We start from the raw sequence: 22558 nt of genomic DNA, 5'->3' as shown, positions 1-22558 counted from the left end.
GATTTATATTACACATAATGAAGTCAATAGGTAGAGATTACTTCTTGGTGTACTAATGAAATAAGCATAATTATTTACTTTTGTATAATGGCAAATAGATCCAGCATTACAGGTTGTTTGCTTTCAAATAAAACAACACGGTTTTACAGAATGAGCTACAGCATAGCCTTTGGAAGATGAAAGTATTTCAGTAGCAATTTTTAAATAGCAAGTTTTACTCTCTTTTCTGTGAAATATTTTTATCGTAGAACAAAGTTTCCTATAATTTTTCTTTTAAAAATAGTTTTTCCATAACAGGAGAAAAAAGGGAGGGGAAAGAGATATACAGTGCCAAGCTTGTTAGAAAGGGGGATTACTAGCACACACTTGTGTGTGTTTTTTGTATAATATTCAGGAAGTAGCTGGTTCAGAAAATATACCATTGCTTCACTGACTTGTTACATAATTATTCCTTATTTTGATAACCATTTATAATAACTGCAGCAAATATTCACACCTCACCCTTCTCCCAGTTTCTCTTCTACACATGTGCAATCAAGAGAGTCGGAGCCAAAGTAAATATGTTCTACGCAGTTTTATCAAGGGTATTACACAGCATTTCAAAAGAGGCTGATGTAAGCAACAAGGAGCAAGGAAAAAGGTCTGCTTTCTCAAGCTGCATTCTAATAGAAAAAAGGTAACTTCAAAATCTGCCACCTGATTGGAATTTATTTTTGATTCTCCTGCACAGAAAACATGTCTCAGGCACTAGTAGTGGTACTGCTTGGCATTTCTTTTATTGTCTTTAGTGTCAGGCAATACTGGGTCAAACAGTATGCATGTGGAACTCGGCACAGCTCCAAAGGAGATAAGCCAGCTCATGCTAGCACACAACTTGGCTCCTACATTCAAGTAAGAATTAAATGCACATTAAACATTAATCTTTGGGATAGGACTCAGATTTATTCTTTGTTTCTGCACCTTGCTGGAGAATTGTTCCAACTGCTCATGAAAGGGCCCTAACCAAGCCTTTGACACAATAACATCCTCCAGCTGATGCCCAGGGCCAAGCTCTTTAAAGGGTCATTGATTTCCTTATATGCAATGACACACATCGATCCCCTGTCCTTGGAAAAAAGAGGTGGAGGGCATTGCCTTTTTTCTACTAGAATACAGAGGAGGATTTTAAAAAGTAAGACAAAACACATTACTAGTTGATGCTGAAATTAATCCTTATTAAAGATCTTCAAGTGGTAACTCAATGAGTGAAGTTTTCTATTCATCCACAGGGCCAATACAGCATAAGGAACCTTTCTTTTGCATCAAACAGTATGACATGGATAATAGCTTAATTCCCGTATTTATAAGCATGGCAATGACAGCACTAACATACTCTGACAATTTGGGCATGCGTGTGCATGCCTGTATATATGCTATATATCCATACATTAGCAAGAAGGATAATCCGGGAGCATAAGCAACACACCTCTGATCTAACAAAACAAACATGCACCTGCCTAACTGAAAGGAACCCTCCCAACACAAGCTGGAAGTTTTGGTTATGTGTGTCCTTAATTAATTTGCTGCGCTGACTTATATTACACTGCTCCCTGGCAGATCCACAGAGAACAAGGCTGACTACTTCATTTTTGGGTGAAACTGTGCATCCTACAAAGGCAGTCCTGCTGGATTATGCTTTCCACTGCTATCCTCCCCCAATACATATCCTATTTTCTCCAAAGCAAAAGGCACATACATACGTTTCTGCACACGTGATTTTAAAAGCTGTTGGTGATGTGTAACTCATAAGCATGATTAAGGAAAAATTCAAAAGAAAGAACTTTCTAACCATGGAACTAATGTACTGAGAGACTCACAGTGGGCCAAAAGAGAGAGAGAGCGCATGAATATGTGAAGCTGCTTCACGTGAAGTGCTCTCTAAATGCAGCTTAGGTTAAGACTCAGGGCCTACACAATTGTGGTAACAAACCAGAGGTTCATTTTGAAAATAAATTAAGGTGAGGTCTGAGAAATGGCATACAAGGCTGACTTTGGCAAATTGGATCTCTAATCTAGAAAACAATGAGTTTTTCCAAAGCAACCTGGATGGGCTTCCACTGATGTTTGCTGAGACCCTTGAAGGGACTGTCTACATTTTCCAGAGCTGAATTAGTGCTTTTTTGGACAAGTCACTATTATTTTTAGGTTCATATATTATTCACAAAAGAACATAATCTTTAATTTATTGTAAGTACAAGCAAAGGCTGGTTAGGTATCAGCTTCTTGGGAGCAGAATGAAATATTGGGGGATGGTTAGAGATTGAATTCCTTAAAGCAAGAATGACAGCTCAGAGTGATGCCTCCACTGCTTCCCTAGCAGTTGAGAGTAATACACTCCTCAAACTGGAATGTTCTTTGAAATGCTGTGGGAAGTGACACAAGCCAGCTGGGCTGCATGCAGTGTAAATGGGTGGAGAAGCTAGGAACGTTTGGATTTGGGTAGCGAGAGGTCATCCTGCAAGATGTGATGCAAACCTGTTTGAATGGGATAAGGCATTGAACAAACTAAAGAAGAGTTGAGGAAAGACTGGTATGGCAACCATGCCTAGCATATCCAGATTTGTGGAAGTGAACCAAGTTGGAGTATGCTTCAGGCTAATTTATGAATAATCACTTTTGTAAAAACATTCAGGTTCAGATGATCTTTAATTCTTGAATGATCTTCAGAAATTGTTTCTTGCCCAAATTATGAATAGATATTAATTATAACAATCTCTTATATTATAATTATAGTGTACTTTTCATTCCAACGGATCCTTAGGCCTTTTACAGCATATGCATAATTCATTTTTGCTCACCTCAGGGCTGAACACAACACTTAATAAAGAGAAGGAACTGTATTAGCTATTAACAAAGGTGATCAGGCCTCTTTTCTCATTCTTCACTTCTCTAGCTTCTTAACCTCTGTTGCAATCACTGGCTGGTGGCAGCAATGTAGGTGGAAAGGGGAATTACAATGGGGGATAAGGGAAAAGAACAAGCTCTCGTCATCAAAGCAATCACAATGTCTCTGACAGTGACCACAGCAGCATTAACTAAATAAAAGTTAAAAAGCATGAGTATTTTAGAAGATAATTATATGATTGCAAAGTTAATGTGTGATTTCTATACTAAACTATACTTCAAAGAATATTTGAGCTGATGTCTTGATATACCCATGTGCATCTTTGGTACAGACCCCTGGGAATTCAGGGTAACCATTTCAAAGTAATGCCATATTAATGTAACTCTGATTGCACTGAACCTACTAGAAACAGAGGCAGGAAATATGGAGTATGTTTTTATGAGTAGGTTTGTACTATTTTGGCTATGGTAAAAATAACAATAAAACCTTTATGACAGCACACAGTCATTCAGCAAAAAGACAGCAACAAGATTAAGACTCTGGATTTTGAAATTAAGGTCCAACCTGATGACCCAAATCATGCACAATAGCAATTATAATATTACACAATTAATTTTTTCCCATCAGAAACCACTCATAATACTGAACAGTTAATCCTTCTGCCTGGATAAAAGTATTATCTGGGAACTGACAGCAAAGCAAGCATTGAAAGGAAGCATTCTTGCCTTTGAGGTGTGAACAACTCTGTCTCTAAATATTTCCAACTTCAATACTCACTATTATGCTTGAAGATTCTAATAGTAGCACCTGAAAGCCTTGCACCAAGAATGAGAGAAGTGTGGTTCAACTCATCACTTAAAATGAGGCAGCCCTGTGGAGAAGGAGTACAATAAGCATCTGCATGAATTGGGAGGCTGTTGACATGCATGCATATGTGTGCCAGTGTACATGTGTGTCTATTGATATAGCATTGTACCAATTAAGCTGAAAGTATTAAGCATGAACTGGATTTTCTGCCACTTTTCTGAAGGTGCCAGGACCCACTGCAAAGGCAGGCGGAAACTGTGGGATCAGATTCTCATGCATTCCCAGGCAGTTCAAAGGGGCCAAATATTTCCTGTAACTGGAAAGTAGTGAATAACCCTAGTAGAGATTGACTGCTTTATAGTGAAATCAAGTCATGTTGCTTCCTTTATCACCTGTCTACAGTCTATTTTGTGTTGCAAGGAAAATGCAGTCACCACTCCATATATAAAGACTGCATGATATTAATGTAAGGAGGAGTAATACTGAGGCTGGGCTGACATCAGCACTTTGGGCTGCAGAAATGAGATTGGGACACATTGATGCCTCATAAATCCCACTTCCATTAAGATGTGAGTGGAGCCTAGGCACCAGGCAGAGTCTTTCTCTGGTAAATGCATATACAGTTCACCCTCAGTATATTTTTCATTAACTAACTCAGTTGAAAACTCGTTTTCTTTTTAAAAACTAAAATAAAAATACAGGAGAAATAACTTTGTATATTACATTAACAGGAGTCAGGATTCACAGGTGAAATTCAAGCTGGAACTGTAATCTAGCTCTCCTTTCTATTACACATCTTGTGCTGTGGTTTCATTACCCAAACGGCAATACAACATTAAGTAAATACTTAATTTGGAAACACCGATTATGCCTAGGCTGAGAGGTACTCACACAAATCTGCCTAAAGACGAACAGTAAGAGTATACACATCTTGACAAGAAATGTAGCTGCTAGGCTTAATTATAGTGGAAAATTTAGGACTAAATCTCCCCAAGACATGGCAATTACACAATAGTTGTAATATATATAATACTATTAATATATATCAAATTGTTATAGTTCTATTCTATATAATGCACATAATAATATCTTTATTTGTGCCACATGTCTAAATATCCCACCTCTGATAGAGACCTGAGTCTCCGCATGAGGCCAGCTAATTGAAGGAAAATTATTTTATAGCTAAGCAAGGGACAAGTATCTTATGATTTTATGTATTCTGCAATTTCATATATTTACCTTTATTATTTCTCTGTACCTATTTTCCCTTTGAAATTGCTAGACAAATTCTCCGGCACCATTACAGATTGAAATTCATGTTCTGGGCAGCTGAAGCAATTCTCCCTGCCCAACCCTTGTGTACATGTATTTTAGAAATTTCTTGCAAAATCTGGATTCATCTTCAACAGTGAGTGAAGAAGTGACTTCACCTCTAGGCTGGTGCTTCAGAAGAAACCTTGATCATACACCACACAGTGCGTTCATTCCATCTCCATCAAGAGGGAATAGTTTCACACTTACATGACACACTTCATATTGTTTCACACTTGCATGAACTAAAGAGGAGCTATTCACTTTCCCAGCTAACCGCACAGTATATCTGCTTGTTATGTCAGGAGTTGTGATTGACAGGATGATGGATTTTCCTGCCTTTGAGTTAGGTACCCCAAATTGGAGATGAAGTCACATCAACACCAAATAAGAACCTAACTTTTGTCATATGGTCACAACTTTAGACTTGCATTTGCTGCCAGCTTTCTTTGCAGGGCTGGCTAGAGATCTGTTCCTTGGGAATGCTAAATGCTGTACTTCCCCCTTTCTGAAAGTGTTCTGAAAAATATCCTAATCATCATCTTTCACCATAGGCAGCTGGGCAATATCTCTGCAAGTAGTCCAAACACAATGCCTGAGACATGGGATGCAACATTTCCTTACTTACTTTTTATGGAGAAACAACTTTGTAAGAGAAGCTAAACAAGTATATCACTCATCCTTAAATACACGTTAGGTATGTGTGATAGCAACACCCAGAGCTAGAAAAAATGGTGAAGGAGCATATTTAAGGTCACAAGCTCATCAGCCTTATGACCCACGCATTCCTGATATCAAGCTTTGTTCCTCGATCAAGCCTTTCCACTTAATGTGTGCCCAGAATACTGCAACAGTTGTTAAAACAATTAATAAGTGATTGCTCTAGGTGTTCCTTAAGGAAATACTCACCTTCCCAACAAGGGCTGGAATATTCATTGAGTTAGTTGCAAAGCCCATGCCAAACACCATAGCATCTTCCACACCAAGGAAGTTGGCCACAAGTTTCTCTAGTTCTACATGTTTGTCTAGGGTGCCTGCAGAAATAAGCACAGAGAATCTTAAGTTTCGTTAAACTGTGAAAGTTAACTTTAGAGACATAAAATGTACAAAAGAACAGGCCAGAAGTATGCCATTAAGCTATACAACATTAAGTTCTAATGAAGGTTTTCCATTTGTATCTTGTGCATGTGGGATAATGCAAGGAAAAGCAAGGATGCAAACCATCTATGACTAATGCTAACAAATACTGATGCTGTTAAGGTAGCAAAGCAGTTGCTTTGGGAAAAAATTTCCTTTTTCCATAACAACAACTTTTGACATAGTTTATTCTGAAGAATAACTTTTTGCCTTTTCACCCCCTGCAATGAGGACAAAACCAACTCCTTTTTATAGGAAAAGTGGGACAAACATCTTAGGCATTCTTGAGTTCTTTCTGGATGTGAAAGCAAAAACTGATGACAACAAAACTTTTCCTTTTTCTCTTGCATGGTTACATATGTGATTTTATATGGACAGGCATGTGTTCTCCATCTTTTTCTACTTCGGAAGGTAAAAGCTATGCCACTCTCTGTAACTGATGATAACTCTCCTCTTTCCTCCCTCGCAACAGTTGAACATAAATGATAAGGCAACACTAGAGAACCTTCTTTATTGCACATTACTCATCTAATATTAGTGCCTGGAATGGCCAAACAAATAAGTTACTCCAACTATCCAACAAAAGTAATAACTTTCCCACCCAACTCACAATGGAGGATGACAACATACAAAAGGCAACAAATGAAAGAGTGGTATTAAGAGATTGAGATAACAAATAACTTTGAACAGTAATGAATCATCTCAACTTGCCAGCTTTCTAGTCTTTGGTTGCCTGGCTGTGCATTGCAGGTACCAAGGCAGAAGGAACTCTTACAGGATGATCTGTGGGGAAGAAAAGAGAGTGGCCTGTGGGTTCTGACAGAGCGTTTCCCCTATGAATGAGGCTGTAAGCAAGGAACAGAAGAACAAAATTAGAGAAGTGAATATCTCACCTCTCTTGCACTGCACAAATTGCTGTCACAATAATATAGACAAAATGAATGACAACTGATGGGAACAAGAAGTCTGTGTTCACTGTGATGGACAAAGTGCAGATGAATGGAGGAAAGCAGCCTCTTGGCTAGAGTGTCTCAGCAAGAATGATGAGTCAGGAAGACGATCTTACCTTCATCATGGAGGAAAGCTCATTTTAAAAAAAGTCAAATAAAAAGGGCAACAGTACAGTTTCAGCAACAGCACTAACTCAGCTGGTTACAGTGAGGGAGTGTTTTCACTATTTTTTCCTCATTAAATATCCAAAGTAAGAATGAGAGTCACTTGGAAACGGAATGTGAAAATTATCTTGCAGGCAGATAACTTTCTAACAGCCAGGGAGTTAAGAAGCAAGGATCATGTGGCTTCTGGAAAAATTTGGATTACATGGGCAGTAAAAAACAGTGGTGCCGTGATTTTGCAGAGAGCCTGCCTGGGCTCTGCTAGACCTGAGACAACTCTGGCAGAGCTTTGAGAATGTCTCTGCACCCATTGTATCAAATTCGATGTACATTGAGCTGGGCTGTCTCTGGCTCTGTGCTCTGATAAGTTAGGTAACATAATACAGAAAATTTGGCTCTGCAGAACCTCCAGTAGATGTGAGTTGACTCGGCATGAAGCTCTCTGAGGACAGCTACTTTGTGCATTTGTAGATCCCAAGATACGCAAGGATATACACTGGCTCTGCACACAGCCACAGCTTAGTAGCCAAGCTCCAGGAAATACAAAACCACATAGTGTTTCAGAGTTGAGACGCTCACTGGAGATGTGAGAATCTACGTCTTGTAAGACCAGTAGGTCTCAGTGTATATTTCTATGGTTAGTTCTATATTTTTTGCATTTTGGGCCCAGTTAGTCTTCAATCGGGTTACAGCACTCATTGACAACTGAGGGTTCCAGCCTGGCCAGCTGCCCTAGTGTTCCCTGCAGATGGTATTTTGTCACTTGAGGGCTATAAGCACACAAAGAGAGGATGAAGTCTGAAATGGAAGCTTGAAATCAACCACACTATGGTTACAGCTTGAATTAGAAGGGGGTTTGTGAAAGCAGGAGATACAAGGAGTGTGTGCTTTGCAAGGCAGGAATTTTAAAGCATGAGAAAATTGTCCCTGACTCCCAGGGGTAAATCTGACATTACTGGGATGGAGTTAAATTGCTTTTTGGGGTTAATCATATGTTTTCTGTTTTTACAAACAAGAAAAGCTTGACTCGCTACAGATTATTCAGTTCAAGCATCTACTAGATGAACCAGAAAGGAACATTTTTGACCTATTTTTATCGATTTTGTGATGATGAAGAATAAGACATTCTGAAAGTGACCAATTCCTACTTATTATTTACTAATTGTAACAGTGAACGCAGATGATATTGTATATTGCTATTGCCTACAAATCCTGGAATACAAATTAGAAACAATGGGGGGCCAGTTTGCAAAACCAAAACCCGAATGACAAGGATTTTCAAAATGAGCCCTAGTTTTGAATTAACTCTAATTATAATGACAATATTGTAAGTGGTAGGTGAGGTGTTGCAGTAGCAACATCAGTACTGACTGTGGGAGGTTTGTGACAGTGATATACATTGAGTAGAGCTGCTAAAGCCTATCAGCTTGCATTTTCCAGGGTTTAAAGTAGAAAGGGTATTTATTTAATAAATTATGGAATTATTTAAACATATCAGAAGATTCCTCCAGTAAGGGTCAGTCCTTGGACACCATATAAACTGAACAAATTATATCACTTCTCTCCACTGGAGGAAACGAGGGGTCAGATGTGCTCTGCTGGAATGAGGCTTGTCCAGCAGCCATTCCCAGCTGGTCACAGCAACCACCCCAATGACCATAAACAGCACTACCAGACAGATGCAAATTTGATCTAAAGAAACTTCCACTGGCACAAGCTGCTATATCTCAAGCTATACAAGAAAGGCAGTAATTACACTGGTCTACATCAAATACAACCTTAGCAGTGTTAAGTCAGGTTATTATGGTCCTTGAAATGTCTTGTATTGTGCTGGATTCAGACCAGTATCATAGTCTGGTGAATGAAAAGAGATACTAGATATATTTTTATTAATACACTGCATACACAGATACCTTCTGTACTTGTCCTATACATCAACATTAGAATTTTTCCCCATACTCTACCTGCTCTGATTTTTATGCTGAATACAGCTTAGTTTGTCCTGAGAAATCAGGATACAACTAAATAATGCATGCCACCTTACTGGGAAAGATGTAAAACAAAAAGGAAAAGAAGAAGCTACCTGCATCTCACTGTGTTTCAGGTTTATATAGTTATGAAAGTAAAATCAAAGACGTTATCAAAAGTGGACTTTCACAATGTTAGCCACCTCCACAGATTTCCATGCTTTTCAAAGCAAATCCCCTCCTTTCCAAAATCTGGTGACCCAGTTCCTGCCATTAACTTGTTACTCACTGCATTCTGGGGTCAGAGAACATGAAGCAGACTGTGTTTTGGCAGACTTTCATAGGCTTACCCGTGCTCTTGGGTTGAAAGTCACTGTCAGTCTACTAGACAGATAAAGCTTGAAAATGCACTTCCCATGATCCACACAGTTAATTAATTAGCTTTGACACTTTCAGCTTGGACAAGGTGGTTTATGCTGCTGGTTAGTCTGCCCAATACAGTCTTGCAGGTTCTTATGTGCTAATGACATGCAGTGGTTAAACTGCCAAGACTGGCAACAACATCCTTTAATAGAATTTTTCATTTGGAATTCTGAGATCCAAAGAAGACAGGGAAACACCTGCTCGCTTCAAATTAAACAAAAGCTGAAGGAGTAAACTGACATAAGCAACAAGTCATTGAAAGAAAAACAACAGATTCCCATAAAAGCCAGTTCCACATATGAACAGCAACTGGGAATCCTATGGATCACTGATGTGACTCACCAAGGTGAATAAGAACCATTACTCCGTGAAAATGATGGTTTGTCAGAGGTACCCGTAGGAGTGTGGGAAAAAGAACAAAACACCTAAACTTCCTTGTCACGCTTGAAACTTAAGGTCACAGATTCACTCTGGTAAGATACTTGTCAGAGATTAAAAAATAATATTACTGAAACACATACACTTCTACAAAAGTAAGATTGGATGAGTTATTAATAGAAGGATGAAGAAACAGAAGATGTAGAAAGCGTATTATTTACTTACAACATTCTACAAGAGTGGATGATGCAGAGGGTATCACTGCCCTACAAGCCCACTACAAGAGCAAAGCCTACCATTGTAGAACGATACATACTGGAAAGATAGAGGGACAGAAGCACGCAGCAATGTTATGTAGTTGCCTCATTTAACACTGTATGTGCATAAAACAGCCCCAAAAGAAATGGGTTTTGAGGAAGCATTTGAAAGAAAGGAAATGCTCAAGATTTCTTAATGTTGCTGCCAGCTGATAGGGCTTATCACACCAGAAGGATGCTGCAGGTGTCATAGATAGAATACTGTACCTGTGTAATTTACTGATTCTCAGAAGAGAGTAGATTGGTTTTAACAAACTTCCAGTTTAATTTAGATCTTCCAGTTTTGTTTGCTTTTTTCCTTTATAGAAACACAAGGCTAAGATTTACAGTTGAAGTCCAGCTGCTTCATGCGGAAGCCTGGATGGCAGTGTTGTAAGTGCCTAAATAATTGCAGGTGCACAGACAACATTATATATCGGAGATATTTTAGGTTTTAAACAGGTCGCACAACCTTTAGTTACTCCTGATGCCTTCAGTTCCACCTGCCAGAAGATGAACTGTCCAGAGCTTAATGGTGCTTTTTGCAAACATACTTTTTCAATGGTGAAATACCAGGAACAAACTTGACCCTTTGATCATAATTTGGATCAGTTATTTATGAGAGGGGAGGCACAAAATGGAAAATTATGTCAGTTGGAAATGTCAAAGAAAGAAAATTCCTCTCATGAACTGTTTGCTAATTTATACCATACCCTATCAGAAAGTAGCCAAGATTATGAAATATGTATATGCACACTAATTCTCATTTATGTGGCTGTATTTCTCCTTAAGCTCCTACTAGGAAACAGTAAATTATAGGAACTTTAGTTCTTTATCTCTTTCCCTGAACTGAAAAATGGGCCATTTATTTTTGTGTTTGTACAATACCGAGTTTAAAATGAGCTCTGGCCCTAATTAAAGCTTTGAAGTGGTATAAAAGAAAGATTGGTCAAATAACTATTTTTACCCTCTTGAAATGCTGCTAGAAATTCGTATTAGGACTTAAAACCTAATGGAAGGAATGGACGGGGATGGAGGTACTTTTGTAGTTTAAATGTTGGCACAGGTTTTTACATCTTGGTTTTTAGAAATCAGATCACAATCAAACATAAAAAATCCTCAAACAAAAACCCCTACGACTGAGTGCAAGCTAGGTGTTAAAAGGTAATCTCGTAACCATGCCCTGCAGAATGAATCACCCTGGAAGTGTTCTGTGCAGGCTCCATCTTGTCTTTTGGCCCAAGACATAATCACAGGAGAAAGATTTCAGAAGTCAGGAATCCTGCTTGGCTGCTTAAATAGCTCTAATGATACAGTTGCTCCTGTTACTCATGTATATCATCTCCATAAGGAATAATGGTGAGTTAGATAAATGGAGCATTGAAACTCCTAGCTGCTCCTGTGACAGCCCCATCACTGCCCTGGCGCTAAGCCTAGGATCAGGGCACGATAATCTGCTTTATTTTAAAGAGTTTAACATTACCGATTTTATTATCATCTGCAATCAGCAAGCAGGAAATAGTGTTAAATAATAATTTGCATATTTCTCCCTTAATAATTTTAAGTTACGTTGCTTAGAAAAGGCTGGCTATAAACGTGACAGGATGGGCTCACACAAAAGGCTTGTGAGCCTGCCTCCAACAGTAGCCACCTCCCTCTCCAGCCATTAAAATACATTGATTTGCATGGGAAAAAAGGACTTCACATTCAATTTGTCATTCTTTTCACTATATAGAGGGAATACATGCTATTTCAAATTTATTTTTCATTCCTAATTGTTAGCATTTTTATTAAGCTAAATATAACACTTTTGAGAGGAAGATTAAAGTAAGTAAAATATAAATAAAACATAGCATAGAAATTTTTGGGGGTAGTTTACATGAAATAAGCTAATATACTGAGTGTTCCAGTTACTTGAATAACTAGTTTCCAGTTACATCCTTCATAATTTAAGAATTATTGTCTCAGACCCAACATTTATTCCTGGAAAACAAAACTTCCTGCTTTTTCATGTCCCAATTGCTTTCTTGATTTATAACTAACTAGCCAAAGAAATAAAAAAAAAAAAATACTTTTTCTGCACCTGCAAGAGAGATTGCTGCTGACAAAAACTGTTTTAATTTAAATTACACATATGGTCACTATTGTCAGCTATGGCCGGTGCAGATCTCTCTGTATCCTCCCCTGACACCTCACACAGTTAATGCAGCATCTCTTCCTCTGGCTTCCGTAAGTTTAACCTTGCTATTCTCAGATGTGTTCAGAATGCTCTTACCATGCTATGCGAATGGTCCTATTGTTCTTCCCAGCCTGTCCCTCTGACCAAGACGGTCCTCATTCTACATCTCCAGCTGCTCCAAAATTTTTTGAAGGATCATTGTTATGCCTAACTTTTTGCTGCCAAGATCCTTCAGGGGCTACTTCCATCCCATGTACCACACAGAACTGAAAAGTCTTTCACCTCTAAGCAGACCATGGTATCGGCATTTTCTGCATCAGAATCATAGAATCGTTTAGGTTGGAAAAGACCTTTGAGATCATCACGTCCACTGTTTTAATTTAAATTACACATATGGTCACTATTGTCAGCTATGGCCGGTGCAGATCTCTCTGTATCCTCCCCTGACACCTCACACAGTTAATGCAGCATCTCTTCCTCTGGCTTCCGTAAGTTTAACCTTGCTATTCTCAGATGTGTTCAGAATGCTCTTACCATGCTATGCGAATGGTCCTATTGTTCTTCCCAGCCTGTCCCTCTGACCAAGACGGTCCTCATTCTACATCTCCAGCTGCTCCAAAATTTTTTGAAGGATCATTGTTATGCCTAACTTTTTGCTGCCAAGATCCTTCAGGGGCTACTTCCATCCCATGTACCACACAGAACTGAAAAGTCTTTCACCTCTAAGCAGACCATGGTATCGGCATTTTCTGCATCAGAATCATAGAATCGTTTAGGTTGGAAAAGACCTTTGAGATCATCACGTCCAACCGTTAACCTAGCACTGCCATCCCACCACTATGCCTTCTGCCTACTGTCTGCAAACAACCACTTTCACACATTCACCCAAGCTACTGCTCTTAGAAGACATGCCCCAAGCCTATGTGCAACTCTTTCTGGTTGATATCTTTCAAGTGTCTTCCCTTAATGTCTTTTTAATCTTAGTGTCCTCAGAAACACTGAAAAGACCCAGATTACTGCTTCGTTAGTTTGTTATATGCTATCTCTGTTGTAAATACTGCCCAACTTTATAAAAATATGAGTATGTGCATGTTCCTAATTCAAGCCAAATTTGTATGATGATTTTCTGGTCCACTGGTCCAGTATTAAGGACTGTACAGCGATGGCCATAGGCATCTCTGACACTTCCCAGTTCTGCTAAATGTTTTTGACCAGAACTGCACAGAGTACTCAAGATGACAGCAAACCACAGGTTTATGCAGTAGCATACTGAGGTTCTACGTTGGCTTTCTGTTCCCTTCCTAATAATTTCTGGTATTTGACTTGCTTTCTGACCACTGAACAATAAACTAATTCTTTCATGGAACTGCCACTTATAACCCCAAGATCTTGCTTTTGAGGGATAATAGTTAGGTTGGTCTTAAAAAAAGGAAAATATTTTTCTTTCAGATTGAAAGTCCCACAGAAGCCTCAGGAATGTTTCTTAAATGACACTGATATGCTAAAGAAAGTGATTTATTATTATTACAATTTAAAAAGGGTGTGTAATTAAAAATGTGGAGTGAAAAACCTTAATCTTTTTATGGAGGACAAATCTAGGAAGACCAGCCACTGTTTTTATCAGTTTCCTATGCTTTTGTGCTTAAACAGGAATGTCTGTTCAAGTGGCATGTGCATTATTATTTTAGAGAAGGCATGAGCAGGGCTTCACAGTTCTCACCGAAGTTAATTTCTGAACTATGTTTACACACACTTAAGTTACTTTTCTGGGAATGTAGAATAATTGTTTTACATTTAGCAAGGTTTAGCCTCACTAAGTTTCCTTAATAAAACACAGTTTTGTAAAGATATAAACAACCATGTTAAAACGTCTGTATTAACTTATTCTGAGAGCAAACTACCTGCAACAACATTCTGACATGACAGCATTTCATACCCACACAGCAGTCTGCACAGTTATAAGAGGAGGAGTTTAGGCAAGAGACTGCAAAGGACAGTTTTACCATCATGTATTCTTTCAAACTTCACTCACACTAATTTGATTTGTTTATTCTTTGTTTTCCCCTCTCTCCGAAATCTTCTCATACTAGTGGAATGATCCTTCTCAAAGAGAGACACCTATCACTGCTTTGAGAGCGATCTTGGTAAAAGCACAAACATGCCAGACACTTAAATGCACATAAGAAGAACAGTACTTTCAAAGTCAATTAGCTTGAAATTATAAATATGTTCAAGCACTCTCTTGGATTAGGACCCCACAGGCAATTTATAGCCCTGGCTCCTACAGCTCTCTGCATTTTTCCTTCAAACCACTTCAGCTCAGCCACACAATAACAACAAAAGTTTTGCAATGTTATCTGCACAGGAACAAAACTGTTCTGTTTTATATTTCTAAGAATGAAGATGGCAAATGATAATTAAAAAAGGTAAGACCTTTCATACAGACCCTTCCCTACCTCTCTCTTGAAAGTATATGTGTATACATATTTAACTTGGATAAAATTTTTCAAATCTGCTCAACTGTGAACCAGAATAGAGCTGAAGCAGCGTAAGAGGATAAAGGAAAAACAAAAGAGGGTATCCACACTACTAATAAGAAGTTATTTTCCTTAGGCTCTTTATACAGTTCTTGGCAGTAGACAAACTCCAACAGAACCAGGGCCAATGAAGTAACCATCGCTCAGAATCGCTCTGTGGAACGGTCTCTCCACTGACTACACCAAGCACAGGCTCTCTGTTAGCTGCCTAGGACAAAATGCTATGACTGCTCATCTGCAGCATCTAAGCCAGGTCTTAACACCCTGCTTTCCTATTTTAATAAGTCTTGATGTCCAAGCTGCTCTCTGAAATTCACTCCCTAAAAGATACTGACAAGACTTGTCCAATGTTCTTTATTTGTAGCCCATTCTTGCATTGTGAATAGTCTGAATGAAGTTCATGGGATTATTTGTTGTGAAAGCAATTAGAATGAATCTAAAACTTTGCTCAATCTTTCAAGATAACTTTGAGTATGGCACAGGAGTTTAGGTGAAGAGAAAGTCCTAGAAAACTGTATACATTGGCTCTAAAAACAGACTGGATGAAGTTAACTAAGATTTTTAATATTTGAAGGGAGAATAAATAATTTCATAAAGGGTTTTTTTTTTTTTGAGAATAAGTCAGTTATACAAGTCTTCCACATAAAAAATTCCGCAAAAGATAAAGAATGAGGAACACCAGGCATACTCTTTGATATACTGAAAACAATTTGAAATGTTCTCAGACAAAATAGAATCCAAGAGAAAAAGATACAGAGAAATACTCCTTCAATACCTGACATGACTAGTAATGGTGACCACTTTCAAGCATGCAATTCACGTTAATATATTGCAGTCACCAGGTGGGTTACCTACAAAAGGAAAGTAGGGTCAATCTGTAAACCCTCTCTGAGTGGTGCCACTGACATGTTTATTATTGGCAAATCAAACTATGATGACAAGATAAGAAGCAGATGACAAGGTTTGCATTATTTTTTTGTCTGGAAATGAGACTTTAAACAAAAAAAAACAAATTGAAGACAATATTTTTTCCCATAAGAATTCTGGAGGAAGAGAGTTTGCTTTGAGAGATACAAAATGAAAATTTTTCAGGTTGCTGAACTGGCAGCAGGGGTGAAGTTTTCTATAAAAGACTTCTCCATGCTGGGAAGCCTACATTTTTTTTTTTTTCTTTTGATAGTTCCCAAGAAGGACAAAGCCTGAAGAGAAACCTCCCCTTGCATTTCTATGGCTCAAAACTGTTTTCTCTGAAATGCAGGCTGATTGCACCATTTGGAATGCAAAGCTTTGTGTAAAAATATACAATTGAAGATAACACTGCGTGCAGCCTACAAACCAAAAAATGCAGACAAGTCATAAAGGACATATAAACCAAAAAAGTGAGATGGAACCTCCCTCAATTTATTCCTTAGAGGCACACTAGACATTTCTATGTTGTGCCCATTAATGTCTGATAAAACATTACAATATATTCTTAGAACATGGATTAAAAAAAAATTATGTAAAAGCTCATTTTACTAATCAGATTAATTACATTTGCCCTAGAACAATTCTTGAAGTCTCAATGTTTAGTTTACTACTTTAAAAAAATAAGCCTGTTACTTCCAGCATTGAAGTCTCAATGTTTAGTTTACTTCTTTGAAAAAATAAGCCTGTTACTTTCATCATTAAAAATCCCAGGTCACTATATGAGACATTTGTTCTTGCTTTTCCAAAAATCAATAACATTTTTCCTTTTAAAAAATTCCATATGTGATAATGAATAATACACAGCATCACTTTTAATAGTGAAACAAGTAATTATTAATGTGACTAAAATTCTCTAAGTATCCAATTCCTTCAAGATATCTGTAAGAAAAAGCATATAGTTCCAGAAACTTTGGTGGCCATCTAGCTGTTTACTCACCCATTTCCTGTCTGGTACTGCAGATTCCTGTCCCGTATTTTTGTAACTCTATGGTCACAGTTTTCAAAGCATTAACATCTGTTTCTGCAAAGCCGAGGTAGTTATAAGAACCCATATTGATTACATTCTTGATAGTCCTTCCTGTAAACCTATAATTAAAACAAATTTTAAAGAACAGCTCAACTTTCTCTCCAACCCCAAACAATAAGAAAAGAAAAGAAAAAACCCTAAAATTCTCCAACCAGATTTTGTTCCACTGTCAAATTCCTATTTGGGAATTTACAATCCTCATACTTTAATGTCCCAAAGGTTTTTCCAGCCTTTCTCTTCTCCTAACTAAATACTGCTTCTTGCTCAGAATGTTTTCCAGACTCCATGCTGGAGATGGCAATATACTGGTATTAGGTGAAAGGGTGCTTTTATGGAATTCAATGAACCAACCAACTTAGGACTTTATTTAAGGAACAACTTGTAGACACTATTTTTTCAAGCAAATTGTCAACTGCTTCCACATAGTCATCAGTGTTCACACACAAGTGGAAATTAAACATGAGGAAAATGTTGCAGGAAAAACTATGATGCATCCAATAAGCTGAAATATAGTCAACCCACACATTGTCTATGTGGTGAATTTCCATATCTATATAATTTGGTAACAGTTGCGATACACTGAAATCTTCAAGTTGTAAACTGCTTAAAACTTACTGCCAAAAGCTCACTGTGTAAATATGAAGACACATTTATGCAATGCAAGAAATTATTATTTAAATCCTAATCGAGGGATACAACAAATCTTGTTGTAATATTCTGACTAAAGGTCTGTTGTTATGAATGCAAGCAGTCTTGCTTGTGCTGACACCACCAAACAAAACCTATTTGTGATAGAGTTCAGTCCCTGCCATACTGCATTTCCAAAAAACATTCATAGAATCATAGAATCATAGAATCATAGAATGTTTAGGGTTGGAAGGGACCACTAGTGGTCATCTAGTCCAACCCCCCTGCAGTGAGCAGGGACACTGCTAACTAGATCAGATTGCTCAGAGCCCCATCCAACCTGGCCTTGAATGTTCCCAGGGATGGGGCCTCCACTACCTCTCTGGGCAACCTGTTCCAGTGTTTTACCACCCTCATTGTAAAAAATTTCTTCCTTACCTCTAGCCTGAACCTACCCTGTTCTAGTTTAAAACCATTTCCCCTTGTCCTAACACAGCTGGCCCTATGAAAAAGACGTTCCCCATCTTTCCTATAGGCCCCCTTTAGGTACTGGAAGGCCGCAATCAGGTCTCCCCGTAGCCTCCTTTTCTCCAGACTGAACAAGCCCAACTCTCTCAGCCTGTCCTCATAGGAGAGGTGCTCCAGCCCTCGGATCATTTTTGTAGCCCTCCTCTGGACCCGTTCCAACAGTTCCATGTCCTTCTTGTGCTGAGGGCTCCAGAGCTGGACGCAGTACTCAGAAGAAAGGGGACAGATTATCAGCATGGTACTGATTTCAGAAAAAATATGCTGACGTATATTAGTCGAGGATCTAGGTATGAGAGGTTAGATGCAACTTTCTGTGCTTTGCAGATATATCAGGAGTATTCTTATGAAGCTGACAGCTGCAGAGTGTAAGCTGACTCACCTAAATGTCCAGTTGTAATCATCCGTAACACGTTCCATGAGGTCAAACTGTGGCCCTGGGACACTGCAAATTGGACGATTCCAGTTATCCCGTATTCTCATATAGAGGTTTCTGGTGTAAAAGTTCTCAAAATCTTGATAAAGTGGCACAAAATCCTGCATTGAAAACATGCACAGAATTATGTTGCTAGAAAAATGTCTTGCTTCTGTACCCAAGTCAGTCATTCCCATTAAAAAGGAAAAACTGATTTGTTAGTAAACAGAGAGCTTTAACAGCCACATGTTCCTATGTCACAAACAACTCCAACCAGCAAATAGCTTTAATTCCCTTTAAATAGTCTTGGCTTTTGGGGGAGAGGGGGAGTATTGGTTGGTTTTTTTATAATGGTCAACAAGTTGGCTTAATTCTCCTGTCCAATATGTGGGAAGTTGGAAATAGAAGAACTCAGGATTCTGTCACTTGGAGAAACCAAATGCTCCAAATTTAACATCTTGCTGTGTATGGAGCAGACTGCAAAACTAGGATAAACAACTCATTATATTTCATGAAATGTTGCATACGTTAGATTAAAGCTAGTCCAATGTAATTGATCTGGGCGTTATTGGCCTAGCCTGGATGTACAAAAAGCGAGTGAAGCCAACTACTTTGGTTGACAATTAATTTCTATCTATAAATTTTACTTGGACATTAAATTAAAATGAAGGTGTGGGACCTAAGCAAAGTTTTATATGAAACAGCAATATAGCCATATTAGACACTGGATACAAAAACCTGATAAAAATAACATGACATGTAGTTACATATGTGGGAGAATGGAGAATTAAATGAACGTGGATAGGAAAAAGATTTAACTGGCACATATGGAATCAAAATACCTCAACAAATGGCCGAATCATGAAGTGAATTGAAAAGCATATTCCATGAAAATGCTGATAAAAAGACTGCACCATTATGTTTCATTAAGTAGTGCATACATCTTCAAAAAGCCAAAACAGTAAACAATTTTGGGAATTTTATTTGTAAGAGGAACAGCAACATCATTTGCATTTTTCCTCTGCTATGCCAGGTATTATTGTAAATGATGGCTCAAACTGCACAGAGAAGGAGGAGCAACAAAAAAAATCTAAAAAAAGTTAGAAGGCAATTGAGCTTGCTGAGGTGCAAGTTTCATTTAGAACTATCTGGGATGAAAAAATTTCTAAGTCAGGACTCACAAGAACTCAGGCTACATTCACTTTGTGCTGGGACAATGATTCCTGAGTGCTCTGTTCAGCAAACGTAAGTCAGCAATTACCAAGATGTTAGCACTACCTATCGCTATGAAAAACAGCCAGATGGGACAAAGAAAAATTGGGGTTTAAGAGATTTGGAGAGATAATATATTTAACAATATGGCATTTCCGAGTTTTTTTCTGTGGATTGACCTAATACACTGAGATTCTATGTTGCTGAGAGTATTCTGACACTCTTAGAACAAGATGAACATCTCTCTGGGTGAAAATTATGATTTTATTTTTGTACAGGTACATATTCATACACACATGTTTAACTATACTGCAGTGTGTGCCATTCCTCTCATCCCTATGCAATGTTCTTCTCTAAGATGAAAGTTGTGTGCTAGGTTACTTTGGTAGGTTATTGTATGTAACTTGTAAGCAGGGGAAAACTCAGCTGTGGATACATAATATCTTTTTCATACATACTTTTTGTTGTTCTCTCTCTGCAGCAACGTTACGTTTTTCTAGTCCCCAGGCTCTCATAAAATCTCGCAGGTAGCCAAATATTGTTCCCACTCCAAAACCCAGGAAAGTAAGAACAGCAACATACATTGGTGCCTGTTCAAAGTGCTCAATAAATGTTTTTTTGTAGAGAGTTCCATTTGATACACCATTCTTCTGGAAATACAGAAGAGAAACTTGTGATTAATACATTTAATCTCATCAAAGCTTAGACCTTAGACCTTGAGGCAAATATTTTCTCTAATATACCACAAATTAGGAGAGACATTTAGACCTCACACTGTGTCAGCTCATGCCACCTATACCTGAAGAGGTCAGCAGCAACACTGCAGTTGCTACTGACCACTACAAGTGTCTTCCATTTTCTCTCCTCTCCACCAATGTCCTTAATTGCAGGTGTCTTCAACACCACTCCCTTGTCTATTTTGAAACATGTGAAACTTATGAAAGATTGGCAACATATTATTGTGTAATTGGACAATTATTTCAAAGGTGATTAAATGGAAACCACAATGCTCTGTTCTTGCAAGACAGAGCTATAAAAAAGGAAGGGCAGGATTAAAAACTCACCTACACTGTGCCTGACTGCTTCTGGAAGTCTTGTGTAACCCATCGCAGCAACTAACCTATATACAACAAATCCTGTCTAAAATAGGACACCCTTACCGTGATGTTCTTCGGATTTGAGGAAGTATGCAAAACAGCTATGATCCCAGCATTCTATTTCTGTTCTGATTTCACAAATGCTTTAAATCATATTTTCAGTGACCTCTTCCATACTTCTAAGGGTATGTAAAAAAAAAAAAAAAAAAGGAAAAAAAAAAAGAAAAAAAAAGAGGAGACACACACAGACACCCTGCTTGTTGGAATTAGTAACCCTATGTGAGCAACTTCTAGAAAGTTACAACCACGTGACAAAATATTTTGTCTTGAAAATATTCTAAAATTTCCATTTTCAAATTAAAGCAGCTAAGGTTTTTCAGTTGCAATCTTCTCAAACCAACTTATATTCAGTAGGCTTATCAGATTATTCTTTGGAAGAGAGGTAACTCCTTTATTTCTGCAAAATATGATGTCATTTACAGTTACTGACTAGTAACAAACAACCTGCCAAAAATAACAAGACGTAATCCAGAAAATATAGTGCCCTCTGTAAAAAAAAAAGAAACAACCCCCAAAAACCCCAAAACTAAAAAAACCCCAACCAACCATATGTTTTTGAACATATTATAAAGCAAGACTACCGACATATGAAGAAATACCATTAATACATTGCTGCCTGCGGGATGGATGAACTAGAAAAAGTAGATTATCTATTTATGTAATGCAGCAAGCTGAAACAGAATAATCGTGTTAAGAACAACTGTAAATTCACTGTACTTGTCAGACCTAGAGTATTATTGATCTTCATACTGAATTAAAAAGCCTTAATCCTCAAAAGATTTTTGTTTCAGTAGTAACTTGCTGTCCAGTCCTGGATTCAGGAAGTTTTCTTAGGAGAGGAAAAAATAAAAGAAAAAAGAAAAAAGGTATCGGGCACAATGTAGAATATAAAGAATTTGAAGGAAACCCAAAAAGGAAAAAATTGCTGGTAGGGCTGAAGAGAAACACATTTAGAGTTTGGAAAGACTTATTGCCCTGTGAAGGAGAAGGAATCCAGGGCTGGCTTTCATCATGTGAGGGTAGACCTTTGAAGCAATGCTACACACGCACTCCTACCTCAAGCTAATTGCTCTTTCTGGGCAACCTATTTACCATGCAAAACATTTTATGAGGATGAGTTAAATACATGGTCAAGTTGTATTTCACATGAGCCACAACAGCTGTGTGCACACAGTGACAAGATACAGTATTTCATCAAGGATTAAGCTCAGTCATATTTACATTTGTCATGGGCTAAGAGCATACTTATGGTCATCTCCGGCAATTCAATTGACATTGTAGCCTGTTAAGCTGTGATGATGTGATAATGCTCCAGGGCCCAGAAGAGACACTTAATAAAATTGATAAACAGAACCATCATGCTAAGAAACACTTTGTTGTTATATATCTTATTAATAAAGTGAGGAAAACAAAGAGCATTTCATCCATCCCTAGAGTCCCACAAAAAAGTAGAGAAAGAGTCTCAGGACTGGAATAACCAAAACAACTGGATTTGCTGCTTCTGGAGAGTGGTAACGTGGATGCTTTTGTGCAGCGCTTCAAATTCAAGCATTGAGGTACGGGTGACTGACTGAATGTCATGAGGAAGTTCA

At 38.1% G+C, this 22558-nt stretch overlaps 1 protein-coding gene across 1 annotated transcript in view; it reads right to left on the bottom strand.

Annotated features, from left to right (window-relative positions):
* SPTLC3 (serine palmitoyltransferase long chain base subunit 3) overlaps positions 1 to 20453 on the bottom strand; it is a 53754-nt gene extending 33301 nt beyond the window's left edge. Inside the window, exons 1-5 of the mRNA XM_009634661.2 lie at positions 20268 to 20453; positions 18565 to 18719; positions 16941 to 17089; positions 5912 to 6036; positions 3662 to 3755 (exon numbers count right to left, since the gene is read on the bottom strand). Coding sequence (XP_009632956.1) covers positions 3662 to 3755; positions 5912 to 6036; positions 16941 to 17089; positions 18565 to 18719; positions 20268 to 20393 — 649 coding nt within the window. The 5' untranslated portion in view covers positions 20394 to 20453. The remainder of the gene's footprint in view (positions 1 to 3661; positions 3756 to 5911; positions 6037 to 16940; positions 17090 to 18564; positions 18720 to 20267) is intronic.
* Between the last annotated feature and the right edge of the window lie 2105 nt (positions 20454 to 22558).

Source organism: Egretta garzetta, unplaced genomic scaffold (genome assembly GCF_000687185.1).
Source record: "Egretta garzetta isolate BGI_Z169 unplaced genomic scaffold, ASM68718v1 scaffold252, whole genome shotgun sequence".
In the NCBI taxonomy this organism is placed as follows: Eukaryota; Metazoa; Chordata; class Aves; order Pelecaniformes; family Ardeidae; genus Egretta; species Egretta garzetta.
The sequence above is the reverse complement of the archived record's forward strand: the minus strand, read 5'-3'. Positions and strand labels throughout refer to the sequence as shown.